Source organism: Nilaparvata lugens, chromosome 2 (assembly GCF_014356525.2).
Source record: "Nilaparvata lugens isolate BPH chromosome 2, ASM1435652v1, whole genome shotgun sequence".
NCBI lineage: Eukaryota > Metazoa > Arthropoda > Insecta > Hemiptera > Delphacidae > Nilaparvata > Nilaparvata lugens.
Genome location: NC_052505.1, coordinates 66,851,950 through 66,871,394, shown reverse-complemented (window position 1 = coordinate 66,871,394; position 19,445 = coordinate 66,851,950). Strand labels below are relative to the sequence as shown.

The window sequence follows — 19,445 nt, the reverse complement described above, 5'->3', positions numbered from 1 at the left end:
TATTAATTTAAAAAGTAGCCCATGTGAATGAAGTGTTTTATAAGGTCTTTAGATACGAATTCAATTAACATTTTGGGTGGGAAATAGAAAGGATTTTTCTCATGTAAAACAAATTGCGATGAATTGAGCAAAAGGATTTCAAACATTTTAGAAATCACCCGAATTTCAGTTGATTACGAAAATGAGATAAAAACTATATTTAAATATTGATTGTTCAATACTTCTGTACTTGGATTACTATTCCCATTGAGTTCCTAATTGTAAGTTATCATGTCAAACATAAGAGTAATGAATTCAATAATATGACCAATTACTGTGGTTGAACGTACTTATGCGTCAGAAGAAACACGCAGATGACATCTGCTATCTGGAGACACGAACATGTTTTGTAACCCTCCACTATGCTCACGTCATATCGGCAATCCTTATGCCTAACCTATTTCGATTACCAATTCCAATTATTTACCATATTCAGTGGTGCTGTATCTGAACTCAATAACATTTGTATAAAAGTGACGTCATCTTCGCTAGAAAAAAAACCAGCTGGCTGCCGATTGTTCCATGAACATGTAAAAGCAAGGATGAAAAACACAATCATTCATAGGCACGCACAAGATAGCAGATAAAACTATGAATTATTTTGTTTTTTTTTAATTTCTCTTAATTGATGATATTGAGAGTAGGCTAGTGCAAGAATCTATATATATAAAAGCGAAATGGCACTCACTCACTGACTGACTCACTCACTCGCAGAACTAAAAATCAACCGGACCAAAAACGTTCAAATTTGGTTGTTACTTTAGAGGCGCACTAAGAACGGATTTGAAAACAAAATCCAAAAATACGCCCGAAATCTGCGTTTTTCCAGCGTTTTTTAGCTTTATCGAGAACAAATGAACAGAAAATGTTCAAATTTAGTACAGAAGCTCAGCTAGGGTGTAATAATGTTGTGTTAGAAGGAATTTGCAATAATGTCAAAGATACGCCCAAAATTAGCGTTTTTTGCTTTTTCTCAGATTTATCGAGAATAAATGAACAGAAATTGTTCAAATTTAGTACAGAAGATCAGCTAGGGTGTAATAATGTTGTGATAGAAGGAATTTGAAAAAACGCCAAAGATACGCCCAAGATCTGCGTTTTTCCAGTGTTTTTTGCGCTTTCTCAGCTTTATCGAGAACAAATGAACAGAAAATGTTCAAATTTACTACAGAAGCTCAGCTGGGGTGTAATAATGTTGTGTTAGAAGGAATTTGAAATAACGCCTAAGATACGCCCAAAATTAGCGTTTTTTGCGTTTTCTTAGTTATTTCATCAAGTAATAGACAGAAAATTTTCAAATTTGGTACAGAGCTTGGGTCTAAAAATTTTGTGATGAGGTGACTTCAATATTTCTTCAAAGATACGCCCAAAATCAGCGTTTTTCCAACGTGTTTGCGTTTTCTCAGTACTTTGACTTTCTGATGGAATGATGCATGCTCAAATGAAAAATGCAGGTTAGCGAAGCGATCCCGCTGATCTCATTTTTTGACGATCCAGTCGGGGGTCCAGGGGGCCCCTGGTTAGACGGATATGGCGAGCGAGCCTGACGGCTAGTATTATACTATCCTTGGGCCTAGTGCCCTAGTGTGCTGTTTCGAAATATCTATACTCCACATAAGCAAGTCGACGATAATAATTGTACAACCAAAACTTGTGGGTATAATCTACAATACTGGTTTAAGCCATGCCAGTTGGAAATCAAGTAGTTAGCTCTGCTTGAGATCAGAGATGTAATCAGAATGAGAAAGTTGGACCAAGTTCCAACAGGAGTTTTGTGAATCTTAATTTTCTACTGAATTTGAATTTGGGATAAGGTAGTTTCTTCAGTTAAATTGGGGTAAGATAATATTCAAGAGAGGCAGCAAAGCAGGGAATTTTAGAGGCACGATAGTTGAATAGTTGGATATATATTACATTGGATACTGCAGGTTATTCTGTAGACTAATTAGATGGATTTTACTATATAGTGCCCTGCAAGCTTGGAAATTTTCAAACAATCTTGTATTCTCGTATAAGGGTTTACACCAATATCGTACAATATGGATTCTGCATGAAATGCAATAGGTTTTCAATAAATGATTCACTTCAGAAATGTATTAAATTCAACAAGTAGGCCTACTCAGTACAGAAGGAAAAAATTCTAACGTTATATAGTTGAAGATCGTTATTGATAATAATTTATTGTTATGAGTTACAGTGATAAGTAAAGAATGATCGAAAAGTCACTACCCCACATTATTTACCTATACTTTATTATGCATAGTGATTTTTAGCAGACTCCATATTTATGATACTAGATTTTTACTTCATCGTTTTCATTTTGAAAGAGTGAGAGTACAGGTTGTAGGAATTGTGCGAAATAATTGAAAAATGTAAATAAGGCACGAATTTAAGTTTACTCCCACTGTGAATCTACCAGACAAACGGGGCTTATCGCGTTTTTCTTACTCAAATTGTAGTCTGTTTTCTGCATAGCATTATGGTAAACTGAATTACCATAAATAGCTGAACTATAAAAATGGTGAAGAGGTACTTGAACACAACGGGAGCTGTGGCTGTGACTGGGGCGGGCATCCGACAGAGCAGCAAAATACGCTCTACTTGCTATTTAAGATTCACTTCAGACAGTTAGCACCGGTTGAATGGGAAGTGTTAATGTTATAGATAAGGAGAGCTGACCGTTTGAAGTGAATCAACAGCAGCAGAGTGCCCGCTGGATACTGGCGATTGTCTCCATTTTCCAAGCAGCCGATCAAACCCCAATTTCCCGACAAGGCAGAAGGCACCCTGCCGAGAAAAGTGGGCCAAAGTAGTGGAAACACTCACATTTTGCCGGTTTGTTTACAGATGGGCGGAGAATTTCCACGGTACACTGACTTCCTGGTACACTGGTTAATTATTGAGGAATAGAAAAAAATATTCAAGGATCGGTTTACCTTTTATTACTTACACTACTACTTATACTACTTACTGTATGAGTTTGTTGATAACTCCTACACAGGCCTCCCTTGAGTGATCATACCTTTCTTTATGTACACTTTTTTGAGTGTGAAATGATGAATTATTCAAGGAAGACATGAAGTTCACATGCAAAAGAATGAAATATTGTGATGGTTGAGGAGAATTTGAAGATGATCAAGTGGAGCTTCGTATAAAATATCGTATATGAATAATCTAATTCCAACGAGAGACAATAAATGTTTTATTAAAGTTGGGTTATGCTTTCTAGAGAAAGTTATATTTCACTCGTATTTAATATTATGCATTGATCAGTAAAATGTTCCTTAATGAATTGTTTCATTTCAAAGAGAAGCAGAACAATCGAAATCTCTCAAATTCACTAATTTTATACTCAATTGTTTTACTATCAGGGGGAACTGAACCAAAATACACCAACCAATTTGATGGCTATAATTATGACTGTCATTCCATCCTGTCCCATAGTGATCGTGTTGTAGCAAGTGAATTATATCCAGATCTAGAGCAATGCATTATTGAATAAATAACTTGAGTGATTAAGCAAATCGAACAAACCAAGAAAATAAAAATAAAAGTTAGGGTAATTTTGAAAATGATGACCTTCTCACATACTGCTATGGTTGACATTGCGCCTACAACCACACATACAGGTGTAGGCGTTAATTCACCTGAGCATTGTACAAAACTACAATAAAATTCACCTGAAATTACTGGCATTTACTGACTATTTTTAGCCGCTCACACAATGCGCAGCACAGCGCATGATGTCAGTCGCCCGTAAACGTACGACCGTCTGACCTTGTTTCTGGATCAACTTGCAACTGTCAGCATTGGTTGAATGGAAAGCATTGATGCTATTCACAAGGAATGCTGACGGCTTTATGTGAATCACACTGAAGAGCATCCTGCCCGAACAAATTTGTTGTAGATTGCAGCAGCAGAATCGTTGTTTCCGATTGTACTTTGTTGTTGTTGTCGAATTTGACGGAGTCCTTTGTCCTGAGAACAGCTGATCTCACGTCTCGAATTGACGGCTGGATGGCTGATTGTAGTGCATTTGTTTGGTGACGCAATCTGGTCGGTAATTGCAGTTCGAGTCAACCCTATCGTTATTATTGTGTCCGGCGTGGGGTCTGGCCATAGTGGGTGCTGCGGCTATAGCAATACTGCATATGAATACTTTATTATGTAGTTCCAAAGCAAGAGCTATGTTTTTGGTTGCAGGCCCCTCTCTATTAATGATGATATCATAGTGCTCATCACGATGGAAATGATTATGATGATCATAATGTTCATAATGATGTAGTTGATGATGATGTGATGATTATGAAAACGCACGTCATGGTGGAGCTGATGATAATGGAGCTCAATATGACAACCATAATTGACTATGGGGTACTAATGATAGGATGGTAAGAAGTGATAATGAGGATACGAGGATCAGAATGCTCTTCATGGTGCAGCTGATGATGATGATGATGCTCGAGGTGACAACCATCGTTATTCGATAGATACGATTCGATACCATAAAACACAATGAATCGGAATACCAAATAGGATGTTAAGAAGTGATAATGGTCTTCGAAAGATGTTTAAAAGAGTATTGGTGTGATGACAATGATTATTATCGTTAGACATAAGAATATTTTTATGAATGATGATTTTCAAACAGGTGTTATCAATTTCCCATAGCAGATAGCATCCACAAATGAGCTAAGCAAGAAAAATGACCACAAATTATTATTGTTTCATACTTGAAGGATACGTTTTGAAAACTCCAGAACGGGAAATAAGGCGATGTAAGAAGATAATTGAAATATACAATATATTCACTGTAGTGGTGGTTTGGAATAAGAAAATTTTCTTGATAATAATTGGTTTTGAATGGTTACCAATCGAACTGAATCTGAATGGATCTCTTGATATCTGTCCTAAAATACTGCTGTTTTCAGATTGCATTTCGTTCCAATTTTTATCTGCTATTAGAATTATTTTTCTCAGACTTAAAACTTTGAATGCAATATTGAACTGGATTTAGGCGTGACAGTAACAGTACTTATAGTCGTGGGCATGTTCCATATAAACCAACTGTTTTAATAGAAGAATCTTTGGGAAGTCAAGAAAATTACTAATTTTAAAGATGTTGACAGAAAAGCAAAAGAGTATTATAAGGTGTTACAATACTCACGGTCACAGTTTTGGAAATTTATGTTCGAGCGTGGAGCAACACTCACCTAAAACAGAAAGAAAAGAATTAGAACAATAATATATGGATCTGAAATTAAGACTTTTCAGTGGTGACAAATTTACACAGTTACCCACTGTCTTATGTAGTAAGTAGTATACGTCAGTTGACGTACCACAGTTGTATTATAACAAAACAAAATATCTACTTTATCACATCTCAAACAACCAAATATAACTAATTCAAAAGACGGCTTTTATGAAACTAACTACAGACTACTGCTTAACAGCATTAGCAGTTTTCATTTCAAACTTCCCATCCAAGCAACCTGACTTTTCAATCATTGATTGAATTCATTCATTTTCAGTGATATTCACTGATTGAAAATAGTTTATTCAGCCGGAAACATAATAAATATTTTCTTGTCTATTTACTTGGAGAAGTCCTCAGTGCTCAGTAACAACTGCTCGATTAACGCTGGAATTACAACACGGTGATACCACATAACCATAAAAGGAGGTGCAGTATCAAATTGATGGGAAGTACAAATGATATCCAACTCTAAATAAATACCTAACTGAATATTGAGTTAATACCCAACTCTATTCTAATTGCAATTCATTTTAGGGTTGATTACTACCATTTTTCGCTGAGGAATAGTTGAGCCCTCTAGTGAATTATAGGAGAGATTGGTGTTAAGAGATTGGAAAGAGAGATTGGTGTGAAGAGATTGGAGTTATTAGGAGATATTAGTGTGAACGAATTTCAATCTCTTGATCTCAAATCAAATCAAATTCTATCCTAATACTATTTCTATTGTAAAAACATTCTCTTTATAAATATTTTGTTAAAGAATAGTTTGAGATCGCGAATTACTCTCATCATGAATCAGACAAGATGGGTGTGAAAGAATGCCAATCTCTTGAGATACCACAAATTGCTAACTTGAAAAATTACCTGCAACTCCTGCTGGCAAGCGGACATGTTGGAGCCGAAAAGTGATGAAGCAGTAATCGAAAAACAGGGACAGATTGATAAATACTTTCGGGCTCCTGGAACTGTTACTAATGGTTGGAGCAATTTAGCCAAGTATGTCACTACCCACACACAATATTCTAGAGTTCTCGAGCAGAGCACAACAGCCAATTGTAGCTTAATAAGGAACACAAATCATGGCTTCGTACCAGAGTCCAGTTTTACTTGTTAAATGGATGGAATTTTGCACAAACTGCGCCGAATGTCACATGTTCCAACTACGAACTCTCTGCAGTCGCTCAACTTTAGTTTGCAAAAGTTTGTGTAAATTCATAAAAACGTGATTCATGTACACAATAATATGTTGAATAAAGCACATTGAATTCATGAATCATGAAACTGATTCACGAGCACATATGTAACAAAGAGAGACGAATTTGAAATTTGACTAATACTGCCTTCAAAATGCACATTTTTAATAATTCCCAAATAATTAATTTCAAATCGGTGATAAATATAGCAAAACTCATTAATAACTACAACATAGTTTAACACAGCTCAATCAACTATTTACTGATCTGAACAAGTTTTATAATTCTCACATCATCATAAATATTTATGGCAACACTAAAATGAATGGAAATCACATCAAATCAACCATTGACATGAGTCATTAAAATGGAATAAACATTTTATGTACAGTATTCAAATAGGGCCTAATGAATATTCTCGTCAATGAATCAACGATTACAAAAAATTTGCAATCATATTTTCAATCATCACTTTGAAAACGAATATGAAAAAATGTTGAACTAGAGGAGCAATAGTAATAAAATGCCATTATAAATGCCTAATACTGCGTTCTCTACAAAAAGTGCAATAGGGAAATGATAACCATAAAGATAACAATGTGGTAATTTATCATCATAAACAGTACAAAATCATGAATACTCCCCATAAAGAGAAAAATATAAGGAAAAAACATCATAATAGAAACAGAATGAAAAACAAGTAGCATGTCATGCAAAGAAAATTAAAAAAGCCTTGATTGTAATATAGCATTGATGCAACGGATTGAATTTATTATCAGAGCTTGACAAGAATTTCAATCAGCACACCCACCTGACCAGATAAATTCTGATACTACTTTACTGAACCTGATCACTACTTTACTTACATTCCATGATTTTCTATGAAATAATAGTATATTTCGCACCTAGGGTCGAAAATGTACGTTTTCCGGCTCGAAATCGCGGTTTTCAAGTTCGAGACGAAGTCGAGAACTTGAAGCGTTCGAGAGCCGGAAAAACATTTTTGCCCGTGTTGCGAACGCTATTTTTCGCCACACCAAAAAAAAAACTTCCCAATATTTATAAGAAATTGAAAAATTAATAAAATTCAAACAGCCTATTTTGATAGTTTGAATCTTGGTTATGACAACTTTTACTGTCAATTAATTTCAATATTACTAATTAATAATTTACAATAGTGACCATATTTTTATACTATTAATATTTCGAATAATTGTTTAAATTTTTATAGCTCGCGCTTTGCGCCCGGTGCAATATCTCATGGATAGATGGATGAATAGAATTTTCATTACTATTTTGAAATAATGTGATGAAAAAATTAATATAATTGCATATTTCACAGTTTTGTCTCAAAATATATCTAAAAAATTGATTGAAATTTAAATTTAGTAACTAATATAAAAAATAGCTAATAAAAGTCGAAATTCATCGACAAAAAAAATGTCATTGACCGAGATTCGAACCTAGATCATGTTTGTTATCCACTGAGCTCTCTGATGTATTACGCCTTTACGCTCTCGGCCATTGCGTAATGTTGAATGTAGAGACCTGACTGATAGCACTTAGCATACACATAATACTGTAAACTAGACTTCTAAAAAAGTTTACTTCACTCCTAAAAAGCGTACAACCTTTGACTATAGAAAGAAGGTTGTTCTTTCTATAGTCAAAGTCATCATTATTAAAATTAATATTATTATCTGTTTCACAATAAAATTTTCACTCTGAATTAAGTCAGGTAACGTATGTAGGCTACTATAATAGCGGCATATTTGAAGCCGGTTTGCCGGCATTTTCACAACAAAATATTGCTCTGAAATCATAGAGAAAACATTCGAAGATTCAATCTTGAGTGGGCCTAATGTTTTCTCTATATGGTTTAATATTAAAGAAAAATTATCTAAAAGTTTTAATAATGAATTACGGAAAAATTACTAGGAATTTTTTAGTCAAGGCTGAGTTTCACCAGTAGGCTTACCTTAAACTTCAGATCTCTGCTGTATTTTCTTGTTATTATAGTTGATTGTATTGCATTAAGAAGTGGAATTCGATAATAAAAAAGAAACAATTATTACTCTACCTCACTTTTAAATATTGATACAATTATTGTACTTTGATTTCAAATTCGATTCTTCACTTTTAAATACTTGCGATACGTACCTTTCTGACAATGGACAATGCAGCCATTGTATTCATTGTTTGATATCAAAAACACAATAATAAATATTAAATTATGAAACAGTAATTTATAAAATATATTATAGACATAATACCGCGATTCACGATACATAATTATATAGATTATTACAGTCGTTATGAGATTATCTCTCTATGATTTTTGTGAGATCGGACACGATCAGCTGTTATTCAAGGTCATTTTACAGCCCTAGGGCCGTAAAGTTTCACCGGCCTGGTCGGAAAACAATCACTTTCGGCCTACCTTTGGCGAACGTAAACCAGCTCATTACATCCAAGTGTGGCGAAAACATTATTTAATGTTTATCAATTGAACATGCTCCATCCCACATGAAAAGTAGGAATTATTAAACAGGTAAGCAATTGATTTCTGAGTTTATTTACCAAAATAAACAAACGATACAAATTGATTAGTTCTTTGAATGGAGGAAATACTATCCAAAAATTTTTCATTGGACTGCAGCCTACATTAATTCTACTCTACAGAAGTACCAGTGAGCCCTTGATGTGATGAGAAGGCTGGTATGTAATCTAATTTCAATGATGTTGACAGAAAAGCGGGGACAGCACCGGAAAATTGTCAATATGGCTGACGAAATTCAATTTCCTTCCATCGACAGGACTATCGCTGCTGTTTGAATAGCCTGCTATACTGTTCTACTCAGCTAATACAATGTATGTACAATTCATGAATTCCTGATTAGTAGACACAATGCGGGCTTTTTTGATTTGTTTCCTACACCTACACACTTCTAGAAATGGTTTATGATTGAATTGAATAAAAAATCTAGTTCATCATACTTCTATTTAGAACGGCAATTAATTATTTTTATCCTATATTATTCCCAATAATATTATAATTGTTGTGCTATTATATTTTCAAATTCATTCTACATTTGGGGCTTGAGAATAGTAGCCTATATTTATGGAATTTGATTCTATTTTTCAGGTTATTGAATAAACCCACAGAAAAGACGTAGTATTAAATTCAATGAATACGAGTATTCTTAATAAGTGATGAAGATGAAGCTGATGTTTATTTTGAATTTAAACATAGTGAATATTGTGAACATAGAATTGTACCTCTTGTATTGAGTAGGTTCCTAGAGAACTCTCCTGTAATTTTGAGATATTCATGTAATTCCTAAAATTGAAATCTTAATTTCGTATTTTCCCTGAATTTCTAACACTTCAAGAGAAGTTTGAGGAAGTGTCGTTCAATTACTTATTGATTCAATTGAAAGATTTCCTTGATTTGACTTGAATTTGAGACACAATTTATCGTCTTTTCTGATTAGTTTAGTAGCGTAGGTGTATTAGTCAACTACATTCTTTGAAGAAACGTCACGGGATAAATTGCAAATAAAAATGAGTAGATTTAGTACAGACAAAGTACAGTATTTATTATAGACATAGTACAGTTTTCGAAATCGATTTGGCAGTTGCAATGAGCAATTAATATAATCACTCGTTCGCAGAGGAACATCCTAACGATGTTTTTAGTGAGGATGTTAGCAGAGCTGTCTCTGCTAATGAAATTAGTTGATTACTCCGAAAGACTTGGCGTTCAATTCGGAGAGGAAAAAGTGGAAACAAAGAAGATGGCACCAACTTGATAAGACGTGATTGTACTCTGTTCAACTCATTCCTATTCAGTTTCATTCCATTATGAGAGAGCTCAAGGAATTAGGAGAACTTTTCAAAATGAGAGTAGTGCTGTACAATCCATGATCAAGATAATAGAACTACGAGCTAGTCTTTTTTCTTTTGTTTAGCGGAGGAAAACTCAATACGATATATCAATTTATGTAAATAATGCACATAGAAAAGACGCAATCCACAGTAAAGTCTACTCACATCCAGTTTTATTATACAACATATCTTATAAATTGAGCTTTAATGGAAACAGGTTGAATGTACTTCAGGTTATTGAATAAACCCACAGAAAAGACGTAGTATTAAATTCAATGAATACGAGTATTCTTAATAAGTGATGAAGATGAAGCTGATGTTTATTTTGAATTTAAACATAGTGAATATTGTGAACATAGAATTGTACCTCTTGTATTGAGTAGGTTCCTAGAGAACTCTCCTGTAATTTTGAGATATTCATGTAATTCCTAAAATTGAAATCTTAATTTCGTATTTTCCCTGAATTTCTAACACTTCAAGAGAAGTTTGAGGAAGTGTCGTTCAATTACTTATTGATTCAATTGAAAGATTTCCTTGATTTGACATGAATTTGAGACACAATTTATCGTCTTTTCTGATTAGTTTAGTAGCGTAGGTGTATTAGTCAACTACATTCTTTGAAGAAACGTCACGGGATAAATTGCAAATAAAAATGAGTAGATTTAGTACAGACAAAGTACAGTATTTATTATAGACATAGTACAGTTTTCGAAATCGATTTGGCAGTTGCAATGAGCAATTAATATAATCACTCGTTCGCAGAGGAACATCCTAACGATGTTTTTAGTGAGGATGTTAGCAGAGCTGTCTCTGCTAATGAAATTAGTTGATTACTCCGAAAGACTTGGCGTTCAATTCGGAGAGGAAAAAGTGGAAACAAAGAAGATGGCACCAACTTGATAAGACGTGATTGTACTCTGTTCAACTCATTTCTATTCAGTTCCATTCCATTATGAGAGAGCTCAAGGAATTAGGAGAACTTTTCAAAGTGAGAGTAGTACTGTACAATCCATGATCAAGATAATAGAACTACGAGCTAGTCTTTTTTTTTGTTTAGCGGAGGAAAACTCAATACGATATATCAATTTATGTAAATAATGCACATAGAAAAGACGCAATCCACAGTAAAGTCTACTCACATCCAGTTTTATTATACAACATATCTTATGAATTGAGCTTTAATGGAAACAGGTTGAATGTACTTCAAATTATTGTTACAGCTTGAGAAATATTGCAATTTTTCTAAATTACGAAGTGCCATGTTTGAAGTTCACTGATGGCTTGCAGAATATAATTTTTCAAATATCAACCAGTAAACGATATTTCATATTTTTGACGATTAGTCTTAAAAGTCGGCAAATAAGTAATGTGCAAAATTGAATAGAATATTCTTAATTCTAACAAAATTATTAGAAATTATATGATTTCGGCCTACTTTTTATGAAAAACATTTTACTTATTATAAAACATTTAAGAAAAAAAAAATTAGACTAGGTTGTTAACCCAATTTCAGTAGTTTTTTAGGATTCTAGATAAGTATTTCCAACAGTGATGATGATATTTTACAATTTCTTCATTTTATTACAAATTTCCACTCTGAAATCGTTTTAACTTAGATGACCTATTTTACTGCCTTACACCTAGCCTATTTATTTTTATTATAATTTTTTTCCATACGAAATATTCATGTAATTTCAAATAATTTGTTAGAATTAAGAAAATTAGAATTAACAATCAATTACAATGATCAAGTGGCTCTTGCTTTTCTTTTTGTTAGTTTTATAATAAGTAAAAAGTTTTTCATAAAAAGTAGGCCGAAATCATATAATTTTTAATAATTTTGTTAGAATTAAGAATATAAATTAGAATTAAAATTAAAATATAAATTAAAAATAGGAATGATAATTAGTCAGAATGATCAAGTAGCTCTTGCTTTTGTTTTTGTTAAGTTGGAATCTTTCTACTTCCTGTAACTTTACTGTAACTTACAGCTGATGATGTGTGAGCACACACGAAAGCATGCTCCTGTAAAAAATATTAATTTTTATTTAATTAAAGTGGATTTTTGACAACGTTCTAAGTCTATTCAATTATGGAAAAGTTCCACATCAACATTAACACTACAAACTTTATAAAATTAGTTTTTATAAACCTGGATACATTATTAACTATGCACATTTTACCATAAAAATATGTAAAAGAATGGAGAATAAACTTGAAAATATTTTAATTCATATTTAAGAATAAAATTCTTATTGAAATGTAAATTAGCATAGGAAATAGATTTAAATCTTGCAAAATATACCTGTGAAAGCAAGCAGCCGATAGAAAACATGATTCGTTTTAGCCATACCATGGTCACTGGTGACAAATTTTCCTTCTCCCTGTGTGAAAAATGACCAGCTTGGAATTCTGCCACGTGCAAATAGGTGGCAGTAATAGTTGGGTATTAATTGAAACTCCGCCTAATCTCTCCTGATTGGGCAGTAGTTCCTACTCTCTCCCAATTGGTTAAGATTTTCTAATGTGTCTCACTTTAAACTCTATAAAGAAATATTTTGAAAAAGCCACGCACTGATCTTGAATGCCCTAATGAAGTAGCATAGGTTAAACATTACCCTATCTATATATATAAAAGCGAAATGGCACTCACTCACTGACTGACTCACTCACTCACTCACTCACTCACTCACTCGCATAACTAAAAATCTACCGGACCAAAAACGTTCAAATTTGGTAGGTATGTTCAGTTGACCCTTTAGAGGCGCACTAAGAAATCTTTTGGCAATATTTTAACTCTAAGGGTTGTTTTTAAGGGTTTAAAGTTCGTCTTTTAGCATGTATATTCTTCTTCTCCCAATCTCTTAATTATAATTGAAATTTCCATATCATATGTTACTATAGAACTATAATCTAGATAGAGTACCTCTTCGAAACAGTTGTTAACTGGCAACTAAATTAATAATTTTGTCAGGTTGGCATTAAGTTGAGTTGACTTTGTTAGGTTGGCACCAAGTTGAAGATTTAAATGCATTTATCGAGGAAAAATTGATTGGGCACTGCTACTTCAATCCTGGGAATATTATATTACTAGCCGTCAGGCTCGCTTCGCTCGCCGTATCCGTTTAGCCAGACGTTTAGTCTGGACCCCGACTGGATTGTCCTAACATGATAAAAATGCAGGCGAGCGAAGCGAGCCTGACGGCTAGTAGTACATAAGTTAAAACATTACCCAACAACTGCTGCCGTCTACTGATAGAATATGAAGTTGAATTCAGAATATTGCGTAAGCACTAAAAGAGTAGGCAGAGTCAAGAATTCATGTGAATTGTTCATCCAGCAAATGCTGCCACCTAATTTCAAAATTTTGAGTTGGGTGCATTGACCAAACTGCTGACCAATCATCAGAAGAGAGTCGGCGGAGTTGAAAATATTACCCAAGATCCGCACCCAACTAATGGCAGAATTTCCAATTGAATTACAGTATAAAAGGTTGTCAGACAGAATCAGGACAGAATATGCAATCATGACCCCCCCCCCTGCAACAGGATATATGATTCTGGATCTGCATCAGAAAATTTGTAATAGTGATAGACAAACACCACTGATCTGCCTAGGGTTCATAAAAATAAAACGTGAATCCGACCCTGATTATTACTCTACTCCATTAAAATAATAATTGTGGGTCATTGCCAAAGAATCATGTAACTAATCAATTGAATTTTAAGAAACTACCCAAACAAAATGATCAATACAACTACCCCATCAGTATACCAATTTCTCGAGGAGATCTATAATTTTTAATCACGAGTTGATAGGATTTTCGTTTTTATACAATGAGCAATTTAAAAATATTGAAGATTGATTGATTCTAATAGAAAGTTACTTCTATTGAACTTTGATTCGATTAGTGTTACACAAAAACCTCAACTTGTTACACAATCTAATAACATACAAACAAGACACATCCACTGAAGCCCCAATTTAAATGCAAAATACCTCAATTATTAAACAGTCAATTCAACACAATAATTAAAAGTTGAACGATGCATGCAAACTGAATATTATTTTTGATAACAACTCGGCAGGTAATTTACTCGACGACGACGCCACAAGTCTATTGTGAAATTTACTTCAACCTGACAGCTTTGGTCCAATGGTAAGCAATCAAGTCTTTAATAAGGAATGTTGACAGCTTCAAGTGAATCCTGCACTAGACGAACCTAAGCAGCAAAAGCACGGTGGTTTTCCCGATTGCGGTTTTCATCAGCAAGCGGAAACGGGCGTTTAAAGTCAGAACAATCGATAAAAAGTCGGGCGTTGCAATTTGCTAATATAAACTCAACCACTATGACGTCAGGTTTACCATGACTGCAAACAATATTCAGGTTTCTGAAAATGAACCCTATAAACATATAGAAAATCTATAAAAATTGTGAATATAGATATACTGCACCATCATAAAAGTTGAATCTACGAACTTCAAATATTTTGAATCTGTGAGTACGAACTCATCTACTTTGAGGTTGACTTCATACAATTACAATTTGTGAAATTGTTCTATCAATACTCTACCTATTTGTCAAAATCTTCTCTACCAATATTTCAAAAATCTTAAAAAAAATCCACTCTTCAGCATTCCTTATTCAATCAATTCAACCAAGAATCTCAGTTTAAAAGTGAGTATCATAGATAACCTCAGAGGTGAGGTTATGTTTACGTTGAAGTAGTCTGACCTTGTTCCACGCCTGATCGCCTTACTAATTGAAAATTACTTGGCAAGTAGATAATCGAAAGCAATAACTTGAATTGCACGTGAACTAATCGATGTGATTACGTGCTAATTTGCCGAACGTACCGATAATTGATTAAGCGCCTGCCCCGTCTATCCACATCCACTTCATCTCATGGGCGAATTTCTTGCCTTGCCACATTTCGGCTACTCAGAGTCACTTTTCATTTCAACATCTATTCTATATGAAACGACTGTACTATAGTTTTACTTTTTCACTTTGTTCATTTCCTAGATGTTTTCATAACTTGCACTACGTATTTTCCTCTAGCCTACTGGAAATAAAAATAATTCTTTATTTATAAATCTGTACTCAAATGTAATAAATTATGAATCTTGTAGTAATGAACAAATTCCTAAAATTTCTATATCTTTGTTACTTTTTTGAATGAATAAATATTATCGTACCGAAATGATAAACTAAAGTTTATTCTTGATCAAAGGCTTTCTTGAGGTACCACATAGTCGCTGGAGATAGTCCTCGTCTATCTTATTGGGATGATTAGGTGTCAGCAATGGATCGACAGTACCACAATAAGTCCATGATTTAAAGGCTACTCGTTACACCGAATAATGCATAAGGGCACCGAATAAGGGCCATATCCATATTCACCATCACAGTGATTAATCAGCTGTTCTTTTATAACTGGAATGTGAAACGTTACATTATAAAAAATATAGATGCGACCATTTTCTTCATGCAAAAACCTAATTTAGCGTTAATCTTAAATGCTGCATATTAGTTGATGAAGTAGACAACAAATGGAAGAAGAAAAATAGAAAAGGGAGGTGATGTGTGTATTAGGAACATAGAGAGAAGAAGAAGAGGTATGAATTGGAATGATGAGGATAATGAGGAGAAAGAGGAGAGGAGGAGAAGGATTAGGAGAATAAAGAAGAAAAGAAGAAGTAGTAGAGAAAAAGTAGAAGAAAGTGGCAAAGCAACTGTTGTAGGATTCGAATCGTTGCACATTACTTTCAAAGATGAACACTATTCGGCAAATATCTCGTTCACACCGCTCTTCTAAAACCAACAGAGCATTGCAATGTAGTGTAGCACTCCCAAGACCATAGCGAGATTCATTTAAAACTGTCACAATTCATAATAAATTGAATCAATACTTTCCATTCAACCAATGCTGACAGCCTTTCTCTCCTCACCTTGAACTCAGTGACAACTCAGACTCCAAAACCATTTACTGCAAACTGCAAACTGTGGACTGAGGACTGCGCCTTCGATTAAACTTCAAATACTGAATGAGCACAGTTTTCGTAGTTTCTGTTCTGGAACCGTGCACACATGAGTCTCTCTGCTCCAACTAAATCTGTTTCTTCCCCCAGGAGAGGCTGAACTCTGGACAGCGGCAGTCATTAATAAAGTGTATCTCCCATCCTCCTTATCAGAGAATAGTCATAAATAATGTAAGAAAACTCTTCATCATTATTCACTTCATTGAATATATGAGTCATGATAAAAAAATTACATTTCATTTTACGATTCTTCTTGATACCTTGATAACTCATGGGTATTTTTTTTGTTTTTGGTGCATGATGCCCATAAGAAACTTTGCTTGGGTGTGGATAACGTAATTACCTCAGATGAGAAAGTAGTATTTTATTATTATTGGTTTGTCTGTAGTCGTGAATCCTGACCAACCGCTGTTAAAAATTATAACTCACTAGAGTTTGACAATCTACTTACAATTTTCAATACGTGGTATTTTCAAGAAGCAGTTCTCCACCATTGGTGATGTCACTAATGTACTACCGCTCCGGTAATGAAAATGGCAAAATTATAATACCCATTTCCAACCGAAAAATGGCCAACAAAGAAATACAAAAAAGGTAGACAATACTGTCATTTTCAAATTAATTCATCAATCAAATTCTTCTTGAGAAGTTGGCACTAAATTCTGCAATGAAGTTCAGCAATTTATCTGACAACAGACAGCTTCATGAATTTATTACGGTGATTAGGTAATTGTACTGGGAAAAGGCAATCGGAAATTGATAGTGGAAAAATGTAACCAATGTAACACATTGACTGACTGATAAGATTGGTTTAGTCACGCTCATGCAAGGAATCAACTCTAATAATTACTGTTTAGCCAGTAATATCCTATATATCTATTTATATTGACAAATTAATATTATAGCTCAATGTCAATGTCACTAGGCAGATCCAGGTAATAAATGAACTTTTTCATGATAAGCAAACTGAACTTCTTCCTGTCATTAACTTGAATGAATATATAAAACGATAAGTTTTGAAACTGATAGAAACAATTTATGTACATTCAATGATAGGTAATATGGCTGTAGATGTCCATATTGATGCACAACGCCCCCATAAGTTGAGTTACTTTTTTTATTTTCCTCTACTTTTTTCTACTTATCCTCCTTACTACTACCACTCCTCCCTCCATAAATAGACCAAAAATATACCACAGCCCGCTTCAAATCAATCCGAACACAATGCCAAGTATTGCATAAGCATAGATTTGTGCAATACTCATTATTACAAATCCTATGAAGTTCGTTGACTTCATTATATGGAATGAAAAATGAGCCTTCCAGAGAGTGCTTGGCATTTAATTTACTTGAATGACATTTCGCGCGTTCTCTTATTATTAGATCACTCCAGCTCCAGCCAGGCTTGGAGCTCCAGCGGAGCAAGAAAATAGCGACAGAGCCCCTTTGTATATGGTTGCAGGCCTCGCAAGTGAAATTCACTTCATACAGTCAACATTCCTTAACACCAATGTTTCCCATTCAATCAATGCTGACTGTTTTAAGTAAATCACACTATAAAATCTATCTCTCCACTTCCAGACCCACGTGGAAGTCATGAGTCTGTTTATATTTAACGCAGTTTACGTCTCACACGCACAAACTGCCTATTTTCGTACTGGCTTTGTGCATTCTGATGGCAAAACTCAGCCGTTCAAGGCTGCACTGCGATATTGCTTCACCCGAAACCCAAACAAATGTGTCCTGCTGTCTCCTTCGTTCCAGATGCTTTTCTAGTCCATGTGTGTGACAATATAAGCTACTCAAATTCAGTTTCTCTGATCCAATTGAACTTTTATATATCAAGAAAATGGAATGTAGTAATTTTAATTCATTTTTCAAGCAATAGGGAAAATTGAAGATGACGTTATTCCCAACTTTGTATTAATATCTAAGACGTAACGGCATAATGAACAGTTTTTTGAATAAATTGCGCGGTTATCACTACTATAAGACGTAAAAACAAAGAAAAATATATAAGAAATTATTTTTCTTATCATTTTCCCGCGGAATTCATATTGAATCTTGGATGAAAAATCGGCCATTACTAGACTATACAGAATAATTACCGCTCAATACCCACGTGAATTCAACAGTGTTTTCAGTTTCTTTTATTGCATTGCTCACGACAGAAAGACCGCTATCTACAGTGAGATTCACTCCAAACCATCAGCATTGGCTGAATGGAGAGAATTGATGTTATCTTTAATGAATGCTGGTAAGGTATACAGAGAATCTCACTACGGTGAATGTTGGCCGGCTGCATCGAGTATTGTCCTAAAATCGTTATTGCGCTGCGTGATCAAGCCAGGCACCGAGGCACGTGATTAGTACTTTCCTTTCTTTTTCAACAATCTCTCGAGGATGACAGCCCCAACCCCAAACACGCCATCTTCAACCCATAATCTGTCTTTTTTTGTGTGGGAGGCAGCCGCGACGACGAAAAATAACAAAGCCACATCATCATCATTATCTTTGTAATTCAGCTTAGGATGCTCAAAAGTCCATTGAGACACACCGATCATCACCCGCTCCACGCACAAGCCGTCAACTTCCCTCATCAACATTAACCTACCGTTCTACAGTCTTTAAAAAATCTCGGTTACTAGTCAAACCAGGTTTAAAATTTTGCCTCACATTTGTTTTTTCATGACTCCTTCAAGTGCATTTTCTTGCCACTGATAGTGATACTCACTACTTTAGTATTTTATTGAACTAGCTTACCCGGCGAACTTCGTACCGCCAAAAAGTCTATGTATCTCATGTCATACTTGACTTTATTTCAATTTCAATTTATTTATTAAAAACACACAAAACAAGACAAAACAAAATTACAAAGATTTACGAAACAAATAAAACACAATAAAATGTTACAAATATAAAAAACCATGGGTTTAGTGTTTGGGCAAGATAAAGAGAGCAAGATACCTAGCCAACTATGGTTTCCCATGTAATAGGCAGGCAAAGAAGAGAAGAGAAGTAATGA

General features: G+C 34.3%; 1 protein-coding gene across 1 annotated transcript in view; it reads right to left on the bottom strand.

Annotated features, from left to right (window-relative positions):
• Positions 1 to 6,187, bottom strand: part of LOC111049354 (ankyrin-3) — a 64,874-nt gene extending 58,687 nt beyond the window's left edge. The window contains exon 1 of the mRNA XM_039420156.1: positions 6,161 to 6,187. Within this exon, the coding sequence (XP_039276090.1) occupies positions 6,161 to 6,187 (27 nt within the window). The remainder of the gene's footprint in view (positions 1 to 6,160) is intronic.
• Between the last annotated feature and the right edge of the window lie 13,258 nt (positions 6,188 to 19,445).